Below are 25,768 nucleotides of genomic sequence, written 5' to 3' on the forward strand. Positions count from 1 at the left end.
GGGGAGGGAGCGGGTGGGAACCGCTACACTACAGCAATACATGCTATATGAGTGGCAGTAAGGGGGGATAAAATCCCCAACAAAAGTAAATCTAAGGGATCTGGGAGCGGGTGGGTAATTGGTCTGTGTGGGGGGGGGAAGCTACACTACAGAAAAAATAAAAAAATAATAAAAAAAATTAAAAAAAAACACATTTGTATTTGAAAACAGGGGTACTGGCAGACAGCTGCCAGTAACCAAGATGGCTCCCAGTAAGGTAGAGGTGAAGGGTTAGCTGTTTGGGGGGATCAGGGAGGTTGGGGGCTAACGGGGGGTCCTACACAGCTGCATATGTAAATATGCAATACAATTTTTTTTTTTAATTTTAAATATACCTTTTATTTTAGTACTGGCAGACTTTCTGCCAGTACTTAAGATGGCGGGGACAATTGTGGGGGAGGGAAGGGAAGGGAGCTGTTTGGGAGGGATCAGGGGGTCTGATGTGTCAGGTGGGAGGCTGATCTCTACACTAAAGCTAAAATTAACCCTGCAAGCTCCCTACAAGCTCCCTAATTAACCCCTTAACTGCTAGCCATAATACACATGTGATGCGCAGCAGCATTTAGCGGCCTTTATAATTACCAAAAAGCAACACCAAAGCCATATATGTCTGCTATTTCTGAACAAAGGGGATCCCAGAGAAGCATTTACAATCATTTATGCCATACTTTGAAAAGTTGTTTGTAAATAATTTCAGTGAGAAACCTAAAATTGTGAAAAATTTTACGTTTTTTTTAATTTGATCGCATTTAGCGGTGAAATGGTAGCATGAAATATACCATGATGGGCCTAGATCAATACTTGGGGTTGTCTACTACACTACACTAAAGCTAAAATTAACCCTAGACGCTCCCTACATGCTCCCTAATTAACCCCTTCACTGCTGGGCATAATACACGTGTGATGCGCCAGTGGCATTTAGCGGCCTTCTAATTACCAAAAAGCAACGCCAAAGTCATATATGTCTGCTATTTCTGAACAAAGGGGATCCCAGAGAAGCATTTACAATCATTTATGCCATACTTTGAAAAGTTGTTTGTAAATAATTTCAGTGAGAAACCTAAAATTGTGAAAAATTTTACGTTTTTTTTTTTATTTGATCTCATTTAGCGGTGAAATGGTAGCATGAAATATACCATGATGGGCCTAGATCAATACTTGGGGTTGTCTACTACACTACACTAAAGCTAAAATTAACCCTAGACGCTCCCTACATGCTCCCTAATTAACCCCTTCATTGCTGGGCATAATACACGTGTGATGCGCAGTGGCATTTAGCGGCCTTCTAATTACCAAAAAGCAACGCCAAAGTCATATATGTCTGCTATTTCTGAACAAAGGGGATCCCAGAGAAGCATTTACAACCATTTTATGCCATAATTGCACAAGTTGTTTGTAAATAATTTCAGTGAGAAACCTAAAGTTTGTGAAAATATTTGGGAAAAAGTGAACAATTTTTTTTATTTGATTGCATTTGGTGGTGAAATGGTGGCATGAAATATACCAAAATGGGCCTAGATCAATACTTTGGGATGTCTTCTAAAAAAAAATATATACATGTCAAGGGTTAATCAGGGATTCCTGAAAGATATCAGTGTTCCAATGTAACTAGCGCTAATTTTGAAAAAAAGTGGTTTGGAAATAGCAAAGTGCTACTTGTATTTATGGCCCTATAAGTTGCAAAAAAAGCAAAGAACATGTAAACATTGGGTATTTCTAAACTCAGGACAAAATTTAGAAACTATTTAGCATGGGTGTTTTTTGGTGATTGTAGATGTGTAACAGATTGTGGGGGTCAAAGTTAGAAAACGTGTGTTTTTTTTCCATTTTTTCCTAATATTTTATCATTTTTTTAAAGTAAATGATAAGATATGATGAAAAAAATGGTATCTTTAGAAAGTCCATTTAATGGCGAGAAAAACGGTATATAATATGTATGGGTACAGTAAATGAGTAAGAGGAAAATTACAGCTAAACACAAACACCGCAGAAATTTAAAAATAGCCCTGGTCCTTCAGGGAAAGAAATTGAAAAATGGCCTTGGTCCTTAAGGGGTTAAAGGAAAAAAAAGCATATTTACATATGCTGTGTTTAGGATCCCCCCTTAGCCCCCAACCTCCCTGATCCCCCCAAAACAGCTCTCTAAGCCTCCCCCTCTGCCTTATTGGGGGCCATCTTGGGTACTGGCAGCTGTCTGCCAGTACCCAGTTTGCACAATTAAATGTTTATTTTATTTTTTTATTTTTTCTGTTGTGTTATTTCCCCCCCCCAATAGATCAACCCCCACCACCTAAATAACGCCTAAGGGTTTTTTTTTTTTTAATTATTGGTCCCACTTTTATTTTGGGACACATTTTTTTCTGTAGTGCAGCGGTCCCCACCCGGTCCCTGCCCCGGCGCGCGCCCGGACTTCCACGCCCACGATCCCGCCCCCCTCCACAAGACCAGGGCCATCGATGGCCGCCACCCACCTCCCACACCGGCTCCCACCCCACCAACGATACCGGCCATCGATGTCCGGTGCAGAGAGGGCCACAGAGTGGCTCTCTCTGCATCGGATGGCCATCTAAGGTTATTGCAGGATGCCTCCATATCGAGGCATCACTGCAATAACCGGAAAGCAGCTGGAAGCGAGCAGGATCGCTTCCAGCTGCTTTCCACACCGAGGACGTGCAGGGTACGTCCTCAGGCGTTAACTGCCTTTTTTCTGAGGACGTACCCTGCACGTCCTCGGTCATTAAGGGGTTAAACACAAGGTGCACAAGAGTTAATGAATAACTTGATTCTCTACGAGGATGTTGGGACAGCTTAGTGTGTTAAGCACTTAGCTGAATGTGTCACGTAAAATTAGGGCTAAGGGTAAAAAGGATGACAATTTTACCAATATAGGATTCAGTGAACATATTCCCTCTTGAAAGATTATGGGCTTGATGATCAAAAACTCGTCTACATGGAGAGAAATCGCACAAAATGTTTGGGGGCTTTTTTGAGCTATATATTGCAACATGGATCTCTCCTTCACATCCAGAACTCTTCATAGGGAGATAAACCGTTTTCAAGCTAAAGTTTGCCTTTATTAAAGGGATAGAATGGTCAAATATGAAATGTGCACAGGTGAATTTGAAATAGAAGCATTTTTGCAGTATACTTTCATTAGCTAAAATGCTTCTAGTAAAAGTTATTACTGTTCAGTGGCATGTGCACATATCCTGTGGGGGCCTGTGCACCAGTATTGAAATACTACATTTTCTTAGAGAGCTTTTATAGGTGGTGTGTATTGCTTCTGAAGACATCATGTGTGACATTCAAGTCACTGCTGACTCTGAGAAAATGTAGTTTTTGAATACAGGTGCACAGGCCTTCACAGGAAACGTGCCTATACGACTGAAAAACAATAATAATTTTTTTTTACTGATGAAAGTATATGGCATAAACTCTTCTATTTCAAGCTGGAATGCATCCATGCACATTTCATGTTTGACCTTTCTATCCCTTTAAATTCATTATGGGACTTTGCAGTACTGACAAGAATTCTTAACCTAGCAAGAGAGGAGAGCTTTAGATCAACTATCCTATGTAACTTTCTCTATAATAAGTTCACATTATTTATTTTAATCGTGTATTTCATTAACTAAATAATTTCAAAAGGCCCAAAGTGTTCCTAGCAAAGCCAGGAACATACACGTGAATCTGCAATAGAATGAGAACGTTTTGTCTCATGTCCCTTTCTGAAAGGAAAAAAAAAACAATATTACAGCACCCTCAAAATTTTTCCACTGGACAACGGAATTAAATTGTTTGCTCCTGGTAAAAAAATATATGGAGTGCATTTACTTTTCTTTCATGTAAGTGGCAAGAGTCCATGTGCTATTGACATATGGGATATACATTCCTACCAGGAGGGGGCAAAGTTTCCCAAACCTCAAAATGCCTATAAATACACCTCCCACCACACTAATACCTTAGTTTTACAAATTTTGCCTCCTATGGAGGTGGTGAAGTTAGTTGTGCTTAATTTCTTCTGTGATAGGTGCTTCTAAGCATTCTGAAGCCCAATTCCTCTCAAAGTACAGTGTTTGTCACAGGGATGTGAGGGGAATATCGCCTATTGATTTTATGGTTTCACCCATGGGAAATCTATTCAAAGGCTCTCTGTTATCGGTCGCAGTGATTCATCCCCTGCCTCCCTTTTCAGATCAACTTTATACTACTATACCATTACCTCTGCTGATATTTTTCAGTACTGGTTTGGCTGTCTGCTATATGTGGATAGGTGTCTTCTGGTAAGTATGTATCATTTTTTAAGACACTCTCAGCTATTTTTGGTGCTTTATATTATATTGTAAAGTTTTAAATATATGTGTTTGCTTATATTTGCCATAAGTCAGGTCTATGTATATTTCCCTTCTTTGCAGACTTTCAGTTTCAGTATGGAAATTATGTTTGGGATGATTATTTTAATTTTTTCTTACCTGGGGTTCCAGTCCTTTCATATTGACTTTGTTTTTCAAAAATTTTTGTGGGCAAACTAGGCACGCGAGGACGCAAAATGCCGTTTTTTTATGACGTCATTCTTGGCCCGAAATTTTTTTTTTTGGTGCGAAGTTGCGTCTATGGTGACGCAAGTCTCGTCATTTCCTGTATCTTTGTTGACGTTAGTTCTTTTGGTGCAAAGTCGCACTTGTTATGAAGCAAATTGCATAATTTCCTGGTGTTAGCTTTGGCGACAAAAATGTTTCACTTCCTTTTGCGTCATGCGTCATACTTGGCGCCAAAATTATTTTGTATATAATCCCTCTTCCTTTAATGCTTTTGGTTCTCTTTATATTTTTAAGAGCTATGATGCTTATTTTTCTGCATCTTACTTTAGCATAAGCATTTTTTCCCATTCCTGAAACTGCTATATGAGGAAATTGGATATTTTGTTTAAATGTTGTTTTTTTTTCTTTGTACATTTTGCAAGATGTCTCAGTCTGATGCTGCCTGAACACAGTTCTACCAAAGCTAAGTGTGTCTGTTGTAAATTAGCTAAAGTTATTTCTTCAGCTCAATTATGTGGCATTTGTCATGACAAGCTGTTGAATGCTGATAATGTTTCTATTAGTACAAATACATCTTCTGTTGTTCCTTCAACATCTAATGTACCTGATATTTCTGCAGATATAAAGAATTATATTGCGGCAGCTATAGAAAAGGCTATGTCTGCTATTCCGCCTTCAAATAAACGTAAAAGGTCTTTTAGAAAACTTCTCATAAATCTGATGAAGTTTGTATTGACCGACAACATACTGAAATATCCTCTGCTGAATCCTGAATCAGACTCTGAATTTGACAAATCTTTATATCTGTTTAATATTGATTATATTCGTTCTTTGTTAAAGGAAGTGTTGGTTACTTTTGGGTATTGAAGAGTCTAGTCCTCTTGATAACAAAGCCAGTAAATGTTTAAATTCTGTTTTTAAACCTTCAAAGGTTGCTCCTGAGGTTTTTTCTATTCCAGATGCTGTTTCTGATATGATTACTAAGGAATGGTCTAATCCTGGTTCTTCTTTTAATCCTTCTTCTAGGTTTAAGAATTTGTATCCTTTACCTGTGGCTAATTTAGAGTTTTTGGAAAAAGTCCCTAAAGTTGATGGGGCTATTTCTACTTCTTGCCAAACCTACTACTATCCCTATGGAAGATATTACTTCTTTTAAGGATCCTTTAGACAGAAAGATTGAAACTTATCTCAGAAAAGCTTTTTTACATTCTGGTTATATTCTTGGACCTATTATTTCTATGACTGATATGGCTGCTGCTTCAACTTTTTGGTTGGACAGTTTAGCTCGTCAGGTAGAAGATTCTGATTTGTCTAGCATTGTTCTTCTGCTTCAACATGCTTATCATTTCATTTGTGATGCTATATTTGACATTATTAAGATTGATGTTAAATCTATATCTTTAGCTATTTTAGGTAGAAGAGTTTTATGGCTTAAATCTTAGAATGCTGAATGGTGTCTAAATCTAGATTACTATCTCTATCTTTCCAGGGTAAGAATTTATGTGGTTCTCAATTGGATTCTTTTATTTCCACTATCACTGGGGGGAAGGGAGTTTTTTTTACCCCAAGATTAAAAGTCTAAGGGTAAATTTAAGGCTTCTAATCGTTTTCGTTCCTTTCGTCAGAATTAAGAACAAAAAAACACTCGTTCCCCTAAGGCCTCTATTTTCAATTGGAGATCATCTTCAAATTGGAATAAGGCCAAGCCTTAAAAACCCCCAAATCCAGCCCCCAAGACTGCATGAAGGTACGGCCCTTAATCCAGTTCAGCTGATGGGGGGCAGATTGAAATTATTTCAGGAAATTTGGACAGGTTCTGTTCAGAATCAGTGGATTCAAAATATTGTGTCTCAAGGGTATCGAATAGGTTTCAGAATAAGACCTCCCGTGGGAAGATTTTTTCTTTCTCATGTTCCAACAAATCCTGTGAAGGCTCAGGCTTTTCTGAAATGTGTTTCAGATCTAGAGCTTTCAGGGGTGTTTGTACCAGTTCCTCTCCAGGAACAGGGTTTGGGTTTATATTCAAATCTATTCATTGTCCGAAAGAAATAGAATTCTTTCAGACCAGTTCTGGATCTGAAGTTTTTATATCGTTTTGTAAGAGTCACAACTTTCAAGATGGTGACTATAAGGACTATTCTGCTTTTTGTTCAGCAAGGGCATTTTATGTCCACAATAGACTTGCAGGATGCTTATCTTCATATTCCAATTCATCCAGACCACTATCGGTTTCTGAGATTCTCTTTTCTAGACAAGCATTACCAATTTGTCGCTCTTTTATTTGGCCTAGCGACAGCTCCAAGAATCTTTTTGAAGGTTCTTGGTGCCCTTCTATCTGTAATCAGAGAGCAGGGTATTGCAGTGTTTCCTTATTTTTACGGTGTCTTGGTACTAGCTCAGTCTTTTCATTTAGCAGAATCTCACACGAAACAACTATTGTGGTTTCTTCAAAGGCATGGTTGGAGGATCAATTTACAAAAGAGTTTATTGATTCCTTAAACAAGAGTCACCTTTTTAGCTTTCCAGATAGATTCAGTGTCCATGACTCTGTCTTTAACAGACAAGAGGCGAATGAAATTGGTTTTAGCTTGTCTGAACCTTCAGTCTCGATCATTCCCTTCAGTGGTTATGTGCATGGAGGTTTTAGGTCTTATGACTGCAGCATCGGACGTGATCCCCTTTGCTCGTTTTCATATGAGACCTCTGCAGCTTTGCATGCTGGATCAATGGTGCAGGGATTATACTCAGATAGGGACTCGCAGCTCTTTAGCAATGAAAGAAGTATCTCAAATACTTTCTTGGGCGGAGTCCAATTCTTGTCTAATTTCTGTGATTCATATTCCAGGTGTAGACAATTGGGAAGCGGATTATCTCAGTCATCAGACTTTGCATCCGGGGAGTGGTCTCTCCATTCAGATTTGTTTCATCAGATTTTGCAGATGTGGGGTCTTCCAGAAATAGATCTGATGACCTCCCGTTTGAACAAGAAACTTCCCAGATATCTTTCCAGATCCAAGGATCCTCAGGCGGAGATGGTGGATGCTTTAGCAGTTCCTTGATTTTACCAACCTGCTTACATTTTTCTGCCTCTAGTTCTTCTTCCAAGGGTAATCTCCAAGATCATAATGGAACAATCTCATGTTTTTCTGATAGCGCCAGCATGGCCTCACAGGTTTTGGTATGCGGATCTTGTCCGGATGTCCAGCTGCCAGCCTTGGCCACTTCGGTTAAGGCCAGACCTTTTGTCTCAAGGGCCATTTTTCCATCAGGATCTCAAATCTCTAAATTTGAAGGTATGGAAATTGAATGCTTAGTTCTTAGTCATAGAGGTTTCTCTGACTCAGTGATTAACACTATGTTACAGGCTTGTAAGTCTGTTTTGAGGAAGATTTATTATCTGGTTTGGAAAACCTATATTTCATGGTGCTCCTCTCATAATTTTTCTTGCCATTCTTTTAGAATTCCTAATATTTTACAGTTTCTTCTGGATGGTTTGAATAAGGGTTTGTCTGCAAATACTTTGAAGGGACAAATCTTTGCTCTTTCTGTCTTATTTCATAGAAAGATTGCTAAACTTCCTGATATTCACTGTTTTGTTAAGGCTTTGGTTTGTATCAAAGCTGTTATTAAATCTATTTCTCCTCCTTGGAGTCTCAGTTTGGTTTTAAGGATTTTGCAGGCTCCTCCTTTTGAGCCTATGCATTCTTTTGGATATTAAACTACTTTCTTGGAAAGTGTTATTTCTTTTGGCTATCTTTTCTGCTAGAGTTTGAGTTGTCAGCTCTCTCTTGTGAGTCTCCTGATCTGATTTTCCATCAAGATAAAGCTGTTTTACGACTTTGTTTAAACTTTTGCCTAAATTGTCGATTCTAACAACATTAGTAGGGAAATTGTTGTTCCTTCCTTGTGTTCTAATCCTAAGAATTCTTTGGATGTGGTAAGAGCTTTGAAATATGTTGAGGCTACTAAGGATTTCAGAAAGACTTCTAGTCTATTTGTTATTTTCTATGGTTCCAGGAAAGGTCAGAAAGCCTCTGCCATTTCTTTTGATTCACAAGGCTTATTTGGAGGCGGGGCAGTCTCCGCCTCAGAGAATTACAGCTCATTCTACTAGATCAGTTTCCACTTCTTGGGCTTTCAAGAATGAAGCTTTAGTTGATCAGATTTGCAAAGCAGCAACTTGGTCTTCTTTGCATACATTTTACTAAATTTCACAATGTTGATGTATTTGCTTCTTCAGAAGTAGTCTTTGGTAGAAATATTACTCAGGCAGCTGTCTGTTTGATTCTACCGCCTATGATTTGAGTTTTTTGAAATTTTTAAAGAAAACTTATTTATTATTTGGATTTAATTTCTCAGCGGAAATAGCTGTTTTTATTTTATTCCTCCCTCTCTAGTGACTCTGTGGATTTCCACATCTTGGGTATTATATCCCATATGTCACTAGCTTATGGACTCTTGCCACTTACATGAAAGAAAACATCATGTATGTAAGATCTTACTTGATAAATTAATTTCTTTCATAGTGGCAAAAGTCCATGAGACCCACCCTATTTTTTGGTGGTTATGATTTCTTTTGTATAAAAGCACATTCTTTTTTCCAGTTCCTCTTTTTGTATGCTTTTTTACTCCTTTTTACACCTCACTACTTGGCTAAACGTTAAACTAAGGTATGAGTGTGGTGGGAGGTGTATTTATAGGCATTTTGAGGTTTGGGAAACTTTGCCCCCTCCTGGTAGGAATGTATATCCCATATGTCATTAGCTCATGGACTCTTGCCACTATGAAATAAATTAATTTATCAGGTAAGTTCTTACATAAATGATGTTATTGTTTCAGTATGTTGTTTTGTAGAGGCTAGTTATCGTAAGGCAAAGCTTGTGTTGTAGCTGTTGTAGTGCCAGTATAAAATGAGCATATTCTAAAATATGTGTTTAATTATTTTTTTCCAGATTTTATTTCAGGAAGAACCTGCAACGAATTATCTCAGGGCTGTATGTGAGAGACAATTGTCATCCATTTAAAGCCAGTCTACTAATCTGGATCCAGATCCCTATGTGGGTCTTTGTTTCCATTGCTCTGCGGAATTTAAGTTTATATGGGGCAGGTTCCAGTTCAGGTAAATGATACAATTTTGTGGTATAAACTTTGAACATGACGACCAAGTCCTTGGGTACTTTCATTTGTCATCTGTATATTCACATGTCTGGTTTTAAATAAACTACAAGTGCAAAGAGGGTGAACTTGCTCCAAGTCTAAGAAATGTCAGTTTCATTAGGGAATCACTTTTGGTTAAATAATGAATATAAATAGCAAATATATTTGGAAGTAGAACAGTTATTATTTCACAAATTAAGAGTGTCCTGTTCTCAGAAACTCAGTTTGTCCACTGAAAAGACCCCACCATGTGCCCAAAAAAATCTGTTGTAGATTCCAGTAAAGGATAGTGACTCATCTTAGGCTGATACATTTTGAACTCCTGGGGCATATGATTAATTACCTGAAATGGACATAAACAAGTTGGGACAGAGACAAAAATATATGTACTTTAATTACTTTACATGCAAATTAATACTGCAGTGCCTCACCATTAACCCTTTCTTTTTAGTTTGTGAATTGTACAGCTCTAACTCCCCCCACACATTTCCTTCTATGGCTGTATCTATATCCATTGTTGTTTTGGTAGAATGCCAAAGTGCACAGCGATTATCTGATGGAGCATGGCTAGAAGCTGTGAACTCAGTTGAAATGCAATGCCTGTGTCTAAACACTGATAAGAGGTGGTGGAGCAGACAGCTCCAGACTGCATGGCTATTTAAGTATTGTTACTTATTTTTGAAAATGATTTCAAAATACTTGCCAGCAATTTTTAGACATTTTTTTATGCAAACTATTTTTACTTAATTAGCCCTTTTTAGGATATGCACAGATCTCAACATGTTTTATGGCACTTTAATGACCCTGAATGACTTGTGTGCATGAGTAAGGGGGTAGAGAAAATTAGACATCCAGTGCCCAAAATGATTGTGTGATGAGAGCTTACTTTCACAACTAAATGCTAAACGGCGCAAATTCAAGTCCTTGCTGAAGATGCAATGTTATGCTGAATGTTGACTCCTATCATTAATTAAGAATTGCCACAAATGGGTGGAGGGGAAGAGGGAAGGGAGAAAACAGGGTTGACAGAAGTTCTGAAAAACTAAAACAGATTTTGTAGTTTGAAAAGAACCATAATGTTGCCCATATTTGTTCCTGAAGCTTTATTATTATTATAAGGGTAGCCTTAGGCATATCTCAGGCATTCTTGAATTCCTTTATGAAGTCCCATAAGTACTAAGACATGCAGTGTTGCAAGTCTCCCTGTCTGGATACATTAAGTATGGGTCAGATCATTGTTAAAGTCTTCTGGGTGTGTTGGCTGGATACATAGCAGTTCCTCCTCTGCCACTAGACACCAGGATAGCACAATAGGACCCCCCCCCCCCCCCCCCCCGAAATGGTTAAGTACCCTTTGGTGATATATGTGAAAAGGAAAGCTGAGATATTTTTAAAAATACAACAATAGCAGTGTTTTGTTGTTGTTTTGAATTAAAAATCAACAGATTTTTGTTTAGATCATCGTAACATTTTTAAATCAATTAAAATATTACAATCTAGAATTTTACTAGAACATTGATATGAAAGTTATAAGGATCCAGTACTTAAAGTTCCATATTTCTCTCGCCATGCGTGCATGCCTAACCTTGCTTTACGTCTTTAAAACACATCAATGTATTCTTTTCTTCAAAACCAAGAAAATAGTAGATTTCCCCATATGCTCCATCTAACTGCAGTTTTTTCTCTAGCTTTGTTTAAATATTTGCCTATCTTTCCGCGTTCAAGAGGAGTTATGTTAGTATCTAAAAATGTAACTCATGTTAAAGGGACAAGTACATATCTTGTCATTAGAAGACATTTCTGTTGTCTTGCTACAGAAATGAATTGTCTAAAGATTTTTAAAACAAATGAACATCTTGTTTGTTGCATTTGTTTTTCAATAACTAAACTCCACCCACTACTTGCCTTATTTTGAGGAGCCAATCAAGGTTTGAGTCTGCAGACAACAAGGCTAGCCAGGGTTCATTATTTCAAAATTGTTACCAATTAGGGAAAGATATGTAGCAGGGTTAACTTTGATAAGTCTTTAGTGTGCATTTCAAGAATGACTAAAATTGTCAGCGCTTAATTAAATGAGAATGGGGACAAATAAGTATATTGCATGGTTGTTCTATGCACAGCATAACTAAACATTTTATATTAAAATCTCAAGGTGTTAACTCTCCCCTTAACATAACATAACTACAGTGGTATTTGCTTGTTCATGAGTTGCAATATAAAGCTTTTTTCTATGAGGATAAAGATGGGTTATGGGGGAATATGATATTGCTGAGTTATTGCTTTTGTATTTTAATTACTAAAAACTAAATTTCGTTTAAATTTTGGGGTGTTTTGTAGAAGCTAATCTATTGTTTTACAATGACCCAGAGGTAAATTAACGTGTATTTTTTTAAAAAGTTTGTCAGTCAACTGTGTACTAAATATTGTACTCACAGGTGAGGCTGTGCACAACCATCTGGCAGAAGGCGGAACACTCTGGTTTCCTGATCTTACAATGCCAGATTCTACCTGGATACTTCCCATTTCATTAGGGATCCTCAACTTGCTGATCGTAGAGGTAATATACCGTTCAGATATTCAAGTTATTTTCACTAACCCTCAAATTTGTGTCATACAAACCACCACTGAGTCTCTTAGAAGGTGTGGTGTTTTTAATGCTGGTGCACAAGGTGCTCGCAGCATATGTGTATATGCCACTGAAAATCAATATTAACTTTTACTAGAAGCAGTTTTGCCAATGGAAGTATATTATAAAAAAGTTACTATTCAAAATCAACATGCACCTGCATTTTAGTTTTGGCCTTTCTATCCCTTTAATAGAAAAGCAGGAAGGGGCATTTAAAGGGATATTAAACCCAAACTTTTTCTTTCATAATTCAGACAGAGAATATCATTTTAAACAACATTCCAATTTACTTCTATTATCTAATTTGCTTCATTCTTTAGATATCCTTAGTTAAAGAAATATCAATGCACACAGGTGAGCCAATCACATAAGGCATCTATGTGCAGCCACCAATCAGAAGCTACTGGGCCTATCTAGATATGCTTTTCAGGAAAGAATATCAAGAGAATGAAGCAAGTTAGATAATAGAAGTAAATTAGAAAGTTGTTTAAAATTGTATTCTCTATCTGAATCATGAAAGGAAAAAAATTGGGTTTAATGTTCCTTTAAGAGTTGCCTAGAGAATTTAGATGAAATGTAAAGGTTGCAAGAATAAACTGATTTTTATTTTGTTGAAAATTGGAGAAGGCAACATGCTCAACAAGTCTTGAGTACATTGTGTACATGATGGTACTGATATTAGGACTAGTCTATGATGAGAATAGCAATGAAACAGCAGCACATGTAGAAAATATCTTTAGTTTATTATCAAAAGAGACACACTACAACATTTCACCCCTTAGTCATGTGAATACAAAATCATCACACCTGTACCACTATTTATACTCGGCAGGTGTACACACCCACCTCACCTATACTACTCTGATAACAAATAGAACTACAATCACCTATGCATCATTTAATATATCATTTCATATATTATTACTTTGAACCCTAAATGTTAAGAAAATACTGACCAATCCAAACCCTGACTGAGGCACTCGAGCCTAAGGGCCTAAATCAGGATTTGGATTGGTCAGTATTTTTTTAACTATGTAATAATATATGAATTGATTAGAAAGTCAAGTGATTTTTATAGAGTGAATTAAATGATGTATAGGTGATTGTAGTTCTATTTGTTATCAGTGGAGGGTGTTAGAGTAGTATAGGTGAGGTGGACACCTGCAGAGTATAAATAGTGATACAGGTGTGATGATTTTGTATTCACATGACTAAGGGGTGACTCCCGAAACGTTGTGGTATGAGTCTTTTGATAATAAAGTGAAGAAATTATCTAAATGTGCTGCTGTTTCGGTGCTATTGTTGAATTAGTGGGGGTGGCGGTCCTCTTACAGCGTTTACTGTGACATAGGGGTGCTGGACTCTACCTTTGAACTGTATTAGTCTATGATGATTTAATTATGGCTAACTGTTCATTTAGTACCCTAATCTCCTTTTTCTTATAATGGGATTAAGCAAACTGCTCAAATTACTACTGAATATATTATCAACGTAAATAAAAAAATCACAGAGACATGTCCGTAATACTTGTATATAACAGACCTAGATAGGATGAAGCCAGGGAGGGAGCATAAGAAGTGGTAAGAGATAAATCAGATCACAATTGAGTCCACTACAGCCAGTGGTCACACTATGGAAACAACACTGGGAAGTACTTAAATATGCTATGGCAAAGTATGCAGTTGATGGATGTAATACATAGAGTAGGCAGAAACTTGGCTGGAAGGACATGGCAAGGTGCAAAGGCTTCCAGTGGGTAACTGTAAAAACAACCAAGTGTCTAAGAAATTCTTGTTTGTTCCTTACTATGCTAACGTGCTTCTTTACAAACTAAAAAGGACAGAAGCATATCTGCCTGACATCAACATCTTTGCCATTCAGTATGGGATCTCCTGAGACATTGCGACGTAAGCACCATCTAAAATCTCAGCATTAAGGTGCATATTAGGAGAAAGCTGAATGACTTTGGGGCCTTGACGTTAAAAACTGTCTACTTTGGACTCTCTTCAGACCCTTACCCTTCACTGTGAACACCACAACCCAGCTTACCAGGACTGATACGTAAATTAGAGAAAAGGAATGAGCTTGAAAAAGGTGTGAGCTGAATTGGGTGGTGAAAGGCTTGAGCCTAAAATTAACATGGCTTTTTTGAGAGATTTTGTAAAGCCAATTAGCTTAAATTGCCAATCACAACATCCCCCTCCCCCCAAAAAAATAAAATATATATTGATATTAAGGCACAAGATAGCAAGTTACATGCTCTTCTGATGTCTACAAGTAGAATAGTTGCTGAGGATTAATACCTTTGATATACCCTGGGTTACATATGGGCAAAGCCAAGTGAAAAGATAACCATGTATGTTGATATCCTGATTGCTATTGTTTCATAAGGCAAGGCTTAGCTATACTAAAGGTTTCATTGGAACATTGAATAAGTACAAGACATTTGAATATGCATTGTGGATATGTCACACAGTAGTTACATTAAAATTAATGAAGGCCAGATTTTCAGGATAATCTTGGGTGAGAGCAGGTTAATAACCATGTTTACTAATTGGCTAAATATTTTACATGTGCTCCTATTCAGATATCCTGAACATCTGGCCTGTTAAGGAGGCCAGGGGACAGGTTTGAAAAGCCCTGCCATAGAGTGAATGTGTTTTGAGAAAGTGCTCTTCACCAGCACAACAATGACACAGGTTAATATTCCATTTTTTACCTTTTTCGTGAAGCATCCTGGTAAGACACTTGGGGTGCGATCACAATCTTTTAGAAAAGCTTATCAAATGATATAATAAAAATCTCATAGACTTTAATGGGGAATTTTGTATAAAAATAATTAGAAAACATTTTGTGCAAAGGATTGTAATCAACCCCTTGTTTTTTTTAGCTTAATCTCTAGAAAATGCATAACAGTACTATTATTATTATTATTATTATTATTATTGTAGTACAGTGCCAACAGATTCCGCAGTGCTGTAAACATGGGTCTAATATGCAAGGTTACAATTATGGGAGACAAATGGATAAAGGGCCCTGCCAAGAGTTGCACTGTTGTAAATCAGCTCTCATGAAGGTGATCTACAAACAGTTGGGCTTGTAGGCTTACATGCTAAGAGGGTTTAAGGTAGGATTGCCACCTCTGCCATGTTTTCCTGGACACTTATGAGTTACACATGCAGGGAGGGAGGGAAATGTATTGTGCTGTTCATCAGCACTAAGCATGTGATGTCTAGAGGCCCAATATATGTTCCCGCCGCTTACCCTGCAGCATGCATAACTCATAAGTGTCCAGGAAAACATGGCCGAGGTGGAAACCATAGTTCAAGGGGATGACAAAAAGAGGAGATGACCTGAGATATAAATGTTAGTGTATATTGTATGCATCCCTGAACAGTACAGTCTTTAAGGAGCACTTGAAAGTGCAGAGCATTACACACGATAGGGGCCAATCTGGAGAATTATTGTAGACTGGAATGTGAGGAGGTAGTCAGAGAAGGGGTAAGAAGGAGCTCATGAGCAGAGCGAAGGGGCGAGAGGGAGAGTGTCTAGAGAGTGAGACAAGGTCAGAGATATAGGGGGAGCAGTGCAATTAACAGCTTTGAATGTCAGATTCAAGATTTTGTGTTTTATTCTGGAGGTTAGAGGAAGCCACTGAAGGGACTGGCAGAGAGGTGCAGCAAATGAGGAGCAGCGTGTAAGGAAGATCAGCCTGGTAGAGGCATTTGATGATTCAGCATCTTTTAAAGAAAAATCCTTCAACATATTTTTGATATCTTGAATAGCCTTAACAAGGCCCTGACATTTACTCTATTAGTATAGATAAATAAAGGTGTAGTCCCTGTCATAAAGGAGGAACAGGAAAGTTCTTCACAAATCAACACATGTTCCCACCTATAAAAAGGGGGACGCCTTGTTTTTGTTATGGACTTGATGACAAATCTGGGTTTTTTTTTTTAAAAAAAATGGAAACAATGCATATTTTTGTATATTTTTCTACCAAAAGCTTAATAATTTTTTTCATTTTGACTTTTTTGATTAGTTTCTGTTTTTTCCCCACCACTTCATATTGCCGGTTCCTGGCTAGGTGTATGAATCCGTTATTTAGTGTTGAAAGTTGCTAATATTAGTAAAAATGCTCATGTAGATAGCGATCCACAGTTTTAGTGTTTTTTTGTTTATTTTATCTTTCTCATTGTTCTACCAGATTTTTGCTTTGCGGAAAGTAGAACTGTCAAGATTTCAGAAGATTATAACCAATTTTATTCGAGGAATCTCTGTATTAATGATTCCAATTGCTGCTAGTGTACCTTCGGTAAGTACCTGTATTTTATATGCTAAATCATTCAGTTCCTGGTGGTATAAAAATACATGGGGAGAAGAAAACCTTTATTTCTCTTGCAAGATGTATCGAGTCCACGGATTCATCCTTACTTGTGGGATATTCTCCTCCCCTACAGGAAGTGGCAAAGAGAGCACCCAAAGCAGAGCTGCCTATATAGCTCCCCCCTTAGTTCCACCCCCCAGTCATTCTCTTTGCCTACTCTTCCTAGTAACTAGGAAGTGCAGAGCGCAAGTGTGGTGACAAAAATGTTAGTTTTTTATTTGTCAAGCAAAAGTTTGTTATTTTAAATGGTGCCGGTGTGTACTATTTACTCTTTGGCAGAAAAAGAGATAAAGATTTCTGCAAGGAGGATTATGATCTTAGCACTTTGTAACTAAGATCCACTGCTGTTCTCACAAGGGCTGAAGAGTACAGGAAAACTTCAGTTGGGGGAATGGTTTGCAGGCTAAACTGCATTAAGGTATGTTCAGTCTATGTTTTTCTAGACAGACTGTGTTTATTCTAGAAAAGGCTGGCAATATCCCCATGGGGAAAGGGTAAGCTGTATTCAGACACTTGGATAGGAATTTCAGCTTGCTTGAAGGGCTCATTTGTTACTGGGGACACTTTTAGGAAAAACCGTTTTTTGTTTGTTCAGTAAATGATGCAATTATAACGTTTTCTGAAGGGGTCATTGTGGCTTGTGTTAGGGTTTTTTAACGCACATGGTCTATTAAGAGACACTCAGGTGTTTTTCTAATAGGCCTCAAAACATTGAGTTAGGTGGGAGGAGCCTATTTTCGCGCCTCAGTTGCGCATTTTCTTTTCCTTAAGAGTCATCCAACTGCTTTTCTAGAGGTTCCTGCTGTGTTTGAAGGCTGTAAAGGAGGTTTTTTCCCCATAAATCGTTCTGAAGGGCAGGTAGGCGCCACAGCAGAGCTGTGGCAAGGTGCTTGAAAGTCTTTTTTACCGGTTTTGATGTTTTTTCAATCCGGTTTTGCCATTAAGGGGTTAATTGTTTATTTGCATAGTTGTGCAAAGTTACTAAGGCTGTAAGATACTACTGTAAACATTTTGTTAAGTTTACTGCTTTTTTACACTGTTTTGCAGAACTTGTGCAGCTTTTTTTCTCTTAAAGGCACAGTACCATTTTATTTCTAAGTGTTATTTACTTTGATTACAGTGTTTTCCAAGCTTGCTTGTTACATTACTAGCCTGTTTAACATGTCTGATACCAAGGAAAATCCTTGTTCAGTATGTTTGGAAACCATTGTGGAACCCCCTCTTAGAATGTGTCCCAAATGTACTGATATGTCTATAAATTATAAAGAACATATATTAGCACTTAAAAATAGAGCAATAGATGATTCTCAGTCAGAAGTAAATGAGGGTTCGCCATCTAGCTCTCCCCAAGTGTCACAACCAGTAACGCCCGCACAAGTGACGCCAAGTACCTCTAGTGCGTCACATTCATTTACTTTACAAGACATGGCCACAGTTATGAATACAACCCTCACTGAGGTTTTATCCAAACTGCCTGGTTTACAAGGAAAGCGGGACAGCTCTGGGTTAAGGAAAAATGCTGAGCCGTCTCACGCTTTAGTAGCCGTTTCTGATATGCCCTCACAATGCTCTGAAGGGGCGAGGGATTTGTTATCTGAGGGAGAAATTTCTGATTCAGGAAAGACGCTTCCTCAGACAGATTCTGATATGACGGCCTTTAAATTAAGCTTGAACACCTCCGCTTATTGCTTAGGGAGGTATTAGCAACTCTAGATGATTGTGACCCTATAGTGGTCCCAGAGAAATTGTGTAAAATGGATAGATACTTAGAGGTTCCTGTTTACACAGTTTTTCCAGTCCCTAAGAGGATTGTTAATATTATTGCTAAGGAGTGGGATAGACCAGGTATTCTGTTCACTCCCCCTCCTGTTTTTAAGAAAATGTTTCCCATATTTGATACCATAAGGGACTCATGGCAGACAGTTCCTAAGGTGGAGGGAGCTATTTCTACTCTGTCTAAGCGTACAACTATACCTATCGAGGACAGTTGTGCTTTCAAAGATCCTATGGATAAAAAATTAGAGGGTCTCCTGAAGAAAATTTTTGTTCATCAAGGTTTTTCTCTCCAACCTATTGCGTGCATTGTTCCTGTAACGACTGCAGCTGCTTGCTGGTTTGAGGCTCTAGAAGAGGCTCTTCAAATGGAGACTCCATTAGAGGAAATTATGGACAGAATTAAGGCACTTAAGTTGGCTAATTCTTTTATTACAGATGCCGCTTTTCAACTGGCTAAATTAGCGGCAAAGAATTCAGGTTTTGCCATTTTAGCACGCAGGGCGTTATGGCTTAAGTCCTGGTCTGCTGATGTGTCATCTAAATCTAAACTTTTGAACATTCCTTTCAAAGGTAAGACCCTATTCGGGCCTGAACTGAAGGAGATTATTTCAGACATTACTGGAGGGAAAGGTCATGCCCTCCCTCAGGATAGATCAAATAAGATGAGGGCCAAACAAAATAATTTTCGTTACTTTCGGAACTTTAAGAGTGGTCCCGCTTCAGCTTCCTCTGCTACAAAGCAAGAGGGGAATTTTGCCCAATCCAAGTCAGTCTGGAGACCTAACCAGGCTTGGAACAAGGGTAAACAGGCCAAGAAGCCTGCAGCTGCCTCTAAGACAGCATGAAGGGGTAGCCCCCGATCCGGGACCGGATCTAGTAGGGGGCAGACTCTCTCTCTTCGCTCAGGCTTTGGCAAGAGATGTTCAGGATCCCTGGGCTTTAGAAATTGTGTCCCAGGGATATCTTCTGGAATTCAAGGGCTCCCTTCCAAGGCGGAGATTTCACATTTCTCGATTGTCTGTAAACCAGACAAAGAGAGAGGCGTTCTTACGCTGTGTAGAAGACCTACATACCATGGGGGTGATTCGCCCAGTCCCAAAGGAGGAACAGGGGCTAGGGTTTTATTCAAACCTGTTTGTGGTTCCCAAGAAAGAGGGAACTTTCAGACCAATTTTGGATCTCAAAATTCTAAACAAGTTCCTCAAAGTTCCATCATTCAAGATGGAGACTATTCGGACTATTCTACCTCTGATCCAGGAGGGTCAATATATGACTACCGTGGACTTGAAGGATGCATATCTACACATACCTATTCACAGAGATCATCATCAATTCCTAAGATTCGCCTTTCTAAACAGGCATTACCAGTTTGTGGCCCTTCCTTTCGGGTTGGCCACGGCTCCCAGAATTTTCACAAAAGTGCTAGGGTCCCTTCTGGCGGTTCTACGACCACGGGGCATAGCAGTGGCGCCTTATCTAGATGACATCGTAATTCAGGTGTCGACTTTCCAGCTAGCCAAGTCTCATACAGACATTGTGTTGGCTTTTCTGACATCTCACGGGTGGAAGGTGAACATAAAAAAGAGTTCTCTCTTCCCTCTTACTAGAGTTTCCTTCCTAGGGACTCTGATAGACTCGGTAGAAATGAAAATATTTCTGACGGAGGTCAGAAAGTTAAAACTCTTATCCACTTGCCGAGCTCTTCATTCCATTCCTCGGCCATCAGTGGCTCAGTGTATGGAGGTAATCGGACTCATGGTAGCGGCAATGGACATAGTTCCTTTTGCCCGTCTACACCTCAGACCACTGCAACTATGCATGCTCAAACAGTGGAATGGGGATTATGCAGACTTATCTCCTCAACTGCATCTGGACCAGGAGACCAGAGATTCTCTTCTCTGGTGGTTGTCTCAGGACCACCTGTCTCAGGGAATGTGCTTCCGCAGGCCAGAGTGGCTGATTGTAACGACAGATGCCAGCCTGCTAGGCTGGGGTGCAGTCTGGAACTCCCTGAAAGCACAGGGCTTATGGTCTCGATAAACATTTTAGAACTGAGAGCGATTTTCAATGCGCTTCAGGCGTGGCCTCAGGTTGCTGTGGCCAAATTCATCAGGTTTCAGTCGGACAACATCACAACTGTAGCTTATATCAATCATCAGGGAGGAACAAGGAGTTCTCTAGCGATGATGGAGGTAACCAAAATAATCCGGTGAGCAGAGGATCACTCTTGCCATCTCTCAGCAATCCACATCCCAGGAGTAGAGAACTGGGAGGCGGATTTTCTAAGTCGTCAGGCTCTTCATCCGGGGGAGTGGGAACTCCATCCGGAGGTATTCGCCCAGCTGATTCAGCTATGGGGCACACCAGAATTGGATCTGATGGCGTCTCGTCAGAATGCCAAACTTCCTCGTTACGGGTCCAGGTCTCGGGATCCCAAGGCGGTACTGATAGATGCTCTAGCAGTGCCTTGGTCCTTCAATCTGGCTTATGTATTTCCACTGTTTCCTCTCCTCCCACGTCTGGTTGCCAGAATCAAGCAGGAGAGAGCTTCGGTAATTCTGATAGCTCCTGCGTGGCCACGCAGGACTTGGTATGCAGACCTAGTGGACATGTCCTCGATTCCACCGTGGACTCTGCCAATGAGGTGGGACCTTCTAATTCAAGGGCCGTTCACGCATCCAAATCTAATTTCTCTGCGTCTGACTGCTTGGAGATTGAACGCATGATTTTATCAAAGTGTGGTTTCTCTGAATTGGTCATTGATACCCTGATTCAGGCTAGAAAGCCTGTCACCAGAAAGATTTATCATAAGATTTGGTGCAAATATCTTTATTGGTGTGAATCCAAAGGTTACTCGTGGAGTAAGATTAGGATTCCTAGAATATTGTCTTTTCTCCAAGATGATTTGGAGAAGGGATTATCTGCTAGTTCTCTTAAAGGTCAAATATCTGCTTTGTCTATTCTACTTCACAAACGTCTGGCAGATGTCCCAGATATTAAAGCATTTAGTCAGGCTTTGGTCAGAATCAAGCCTGTATTTAAACCTGTTGCTCCACCATGGAGCCTAAATTTAGTTCCTAAAGTTCTTCAAGGGGTTCCGTTTGAACCTATGCATTCCATAGATATTAAGCTTCTATCTTGGAAAGTTTTGTTTTTAGTATCTATCTCTTCGGCTCGAAGAGTTTCTGAGCTATCTGCTTTACAATGTGATTCCCCTTACCTTGTTTTCCATGCAGATAAGGTGGTTTTACGTACCAAACCTGGGTTTCTTCCTAAGGTTGTTTCTAATAAGAATATCAATCAAGAGATTGTGGTTCCTTCTTTGTGTCCTAATCCTTCATCTAAGAAGGAACGTCTGTTACACAATCTTGATGTGGTTTGTGCTTTAAAATTCTACTTACAAGCAACTAAAGATTTCCGTCAAACATCTTCTTTGTTTGTTGTTTATTCTGGTAAGCGGAGAGGTCAAAGGGCTACGGCTACCTCTATTTCCTTTTGGTTGAAAAGCATCATCCGTTTGGCCTATGAGACTGCTGGACGGCAGCCTCCTGAAAGGATTACTGCTCATTCTACTAGAGCTGTGGCTTCCACATGGGCTTTTAAAAATGAGGCTTCTGTTGAACAGATTTGTAATGCGGCGACTTGGTCTTCGCTTCATACTTTTTCCAAATTTTCCAAATTCGATACTTTTGCATCTTCGGAGGGTATTTTTGGGAGAAAGGTTCTACAAGCAGTGGTGCCTTCCGTTTAAGGTTCCTGTCTTGTCCCTCCCTTCATCCATGTCCTAAAGCTTTGGTATTGGTATCCCACAAGTAAGGATGAATCTGTGGACTCGATACATCTTACAAGAGAAAACATAATTTATGCTTACCTGATAAATTTATTTCTCTTGTGATGTATCAAGTCCACGGCCCGCCCTGTTTTTTAAGACAGGCATATATATTTTTATTTTTAAACTTTCAGTCACCACTGCACCCTATGGTTTCTCCTTTTTCTTCCTAGCCTTCGGTCGAATGACTGGGGGGTAGAGCTAAGGGGGGAGCTATATAGGCAGCTCTGCTGTGGGTGCTCTCTTTGCCACTTCCTGTAGGGGAGGAGAATATCCCACAAGTAAGGATGAATCCGTGGACTTGATACATCACAAGAGAAATAAATTTATCAGGTAAGCATAAATTATGTTTTTTTTTAATTGATACTTTTACTTAATTTAACCCCTTCACTACCGGGACTTTCAGAGAAAAACTTGCCCAAAATTCCGGAATTTGTTTAGCATTTTTTCTATCACTCCTTTTAAACAGAAATAGAGCTTTTTTAAAAAAAATAATTACTTTTCTATATATATAAAATTTTAAGTAGACATTCAAAGGTATTGATCTAGGTCCATTTTGGTATATTTCATGCCACCATTTCACCGCCAAATGCAATCAAATAAAAAAATATTGTTAATTTTTTCACAAACTTTGGGTTTCTCACTGAAATTATATACATACCACATGTATAATCATGGCACAAATGGTTGTAAATGCTTCTCTGGGTTCCCCTTTGTTCAGAAATAGCAGACATACATGGCTTTTCCATTGCTTTTTGGTAATTAGAAGGCTGCTAATTGCAGCTGTTCTCCACACTTCTATTATACCTGGCATTAATTAGGTAGCTTGTAAGGTTCATTTTTAGCTTTAGTGTAGAGATTACCCTTCTACCTGACACGTCCCTCCCCTGATCCCTACCTGATCCCTCACCCCCCACTGGTCCCCCCCACCCATCTTAAATACTGGCAGTCTGCCAATATACAAATTTATGGCTTTTAAAAAAAAAAAATTGTTTTCTTTTATTTTTTCTGCTGTGTAGAATCCCCCCTTACCCTCCCACCTCCCTGATCTCTCCCAAACAGCTCTCTAACCCTACCCTTTAACTAGTGCTGCCATCTTAGGTTCTGGTAGCTGTTTTTTTTTTTTTTTTTTCTGTAGTGTAGTGGTCCCACAACTTCTTCCCACCCATGCCCGCAAGTTAGGGACCCCCCCACACCCCTTTTTCTGTAGTGTTGCTGCCCCATCCCTCCCTGTCCCTTAATTTGTTTTTCTTCTGCGGTGTAAGGCCCTCCCAATACCTCCCCGCTCCGCTTCTGGGTCACCCACCCGCCTCCCGTATTCCCTCCCCCCGGCATCAACAGCTGATCGCTTACTCACTTTGTGTAACTATCAGGCATTTGCCCTCATATGGAAACGGAGCACCGATCACACTCCGGTTCCATATGCGGGCAGATGCCTGGAGCTCAGGAACTCCAGCTCTCAACTATAATTTAACAGCCAAGACTGCTGGAGCTTTCTGAAGCTCAGACGTATATATACGTCTTGCGGTACGATGAGCAAAGTACCGCAAGACGTATATATACGTCTATTTGGGTGAAGGGGTTAAAAACATGATTAAAAACACCTCACCTTGAATAAGGATATAAGTATAAGTTATTATTTAAGTGAGACAGCTTTGACTCTCCAAAAAAACAGTCCAGCTTTTGAGTGGAAAAGACTTTGTAGCACAGAAAATGTTAGAATGTGTTATTTAATCTGGTCACATAACTAATATTTAACTCTTCTGATTTTCTGTTTTTTTTTTCTTGTGTCCTGCAGTCCATGGCACTTTACTGGTTCTCATCTAGCTGTGTGGGTCTGGCACACAATCTGCTTCTTCGATCTCCAACCCTTCGCCGTCTGTGCCACATACCAAGGACCAAGTCTGATTCGGATACTCCCTTCAAGGACATAATATCTTCATTTATAATGAAATACTTCAAAAAGAAATAAAAAAAATTTGTATGTGACTGTGCAGCTTAATTAATTTAGACCTCAAAGAAGAAACACTGAGTAAACGCTTTTTGTCGGGTTATATGTTTTTAATATATATATATATTATAAATCACTATTGTTTATTAAATAAATATGTTTTATTAACACAATCAATGTCTGTCTATGAAATTTTATATAAAATATAAAATTTCAAAAAGAATGTGAAACAAAAGTTGCTTTTTTATGAATAAGACCATATTAAATATTATTTAAATAGTATGTGACTTTTATTTTCCATTAAATCTGTGAGAAGCAACACATATAAATCCGATTGGCAACATATATCTTTAAAACAGACTACACAAGATAAAAGACATATGCCAGATACCTCCTTCCTGCAGTTTTTTTTTTTTTTACTTATAAAAATACAGCAAGTTTAGAAAACGTTTGTGACTTAATTTCTTTGTGATTTGTCATGGTAACTTAATTAAAATTTAGATGTATTTTTCCTCCAAGAATATCTCATGCTAAGAAATATATTTGCATTTCTTATCTCTAATCAATAGGCACAGATTACAGATTAGCCCGCAACCTAAATGTTATTTTCAGTGTGAACTAAATGCTGGGTACATTGTGTGTCACTGCTATCTGCACATCAAAGAAGCTCCAATAGACACAGAATGGGCTGTATATTTTACATATGTTATTGCCATGAAGCACAGTCAGACTTGTGTACTCGTGTGTTTTATGTGTGGTATTGTTGCCCTGTGTGTCCGTGTAATACTGAGTTTTTTTTGTAAAACTTGATTTATTAGTTTGTGTCACATTGTGGGATTTTTATACTTTTTGTTGTTTAAGATATTGGTGTGTGTGACACCTAAGTACAATTTCCATCTAACTTCAGTCCTTGACGATGTAGCGCCTCCAATTATGGCCCACACCTTGCTCACGTATAATGTAAAATCTTTATTGATTCTGTGTATAGTTACTAAATGCTCACAAACTGACATAATGCTACATGTGATCTCCAAACCTTTGTTCATTTTTTTCTTACAAATCATCAACTCCTCTACCGGGAATTTTATAGACAAACATTCAAACAGCTCTCTTAACCCCCCTCCTCATTGTCCACCACCGTGTTTGTTACTGTTACAATAAGAAACTGTTTTTTATATTTTTAAATTTAATAATTTTATATATTATTTTTAATTTCTACCAAAAACAGCACACTACTTCTTATATCATCTAGCTAGTCCAAAAGGGACAAATAAAAAGAATAGTTTTGCTTTCCATTTGCTTCATTGCTGCGTCTATGACTTTTAAGGGGTACACCCAATGAGAGCTGATTTAATAAAAAATTAAAGGAACAGTAAACCCCAAAAATGTCTAAAATGTATAGGAAAGAGCACTATTTAAACATGTTTAAAATTTTGCATGAAAAGAAGGCAAAGGAGACGGT

The 25,768-nt window shown here is 38.7% G+C and overlaps 1 protein-coding gene across 1 annotated transcript in view; it reads left to right on the forward strand.

Annotated features, from left to right (window-relative positions):
* LOC128647377 (cytochrome c oxidase assembly protein COX18, mitochondrial) overlaps positions 1-24,344 on the forward strand; it is a 49,555-nt gene extending 25,211 nt beyond the window's left edge. Inside the window, 4 exon segments of the mRNA XM_053700162.1 lie at positions 9,533-9,699; positions 12,173-12,294; positions 16,571-16,678; positions 24,154-24,344. Coding sequence (XP_053556137.1) covers positions 9,533-9,699; positions 12,173-12,294; positions 16,571-16,678; positions 24,154-24,327 — 571 coding nt within the window. The 3' untranslated portion in view covers positions 24,328-24,344.
* The last annotated feature ends 1,424 nt before the right edge of the window (positions 24,345-25,768 follow it).

This window comes from Bombina bombina, chromosome 2 (genome assembly GCF_027579735.1).
Source record: "Bombina bombina isolate aBomBom1 chromosome 2, aBomBom1.pri, whole genome shotgun sequence".
In the NCBI taxonomy this organism is placed as follows: Eukaryota; Metazoa; Chordata; class Amphibia; order Anura; family Bombinatoridae; genus Bombina; species Bombina bombina.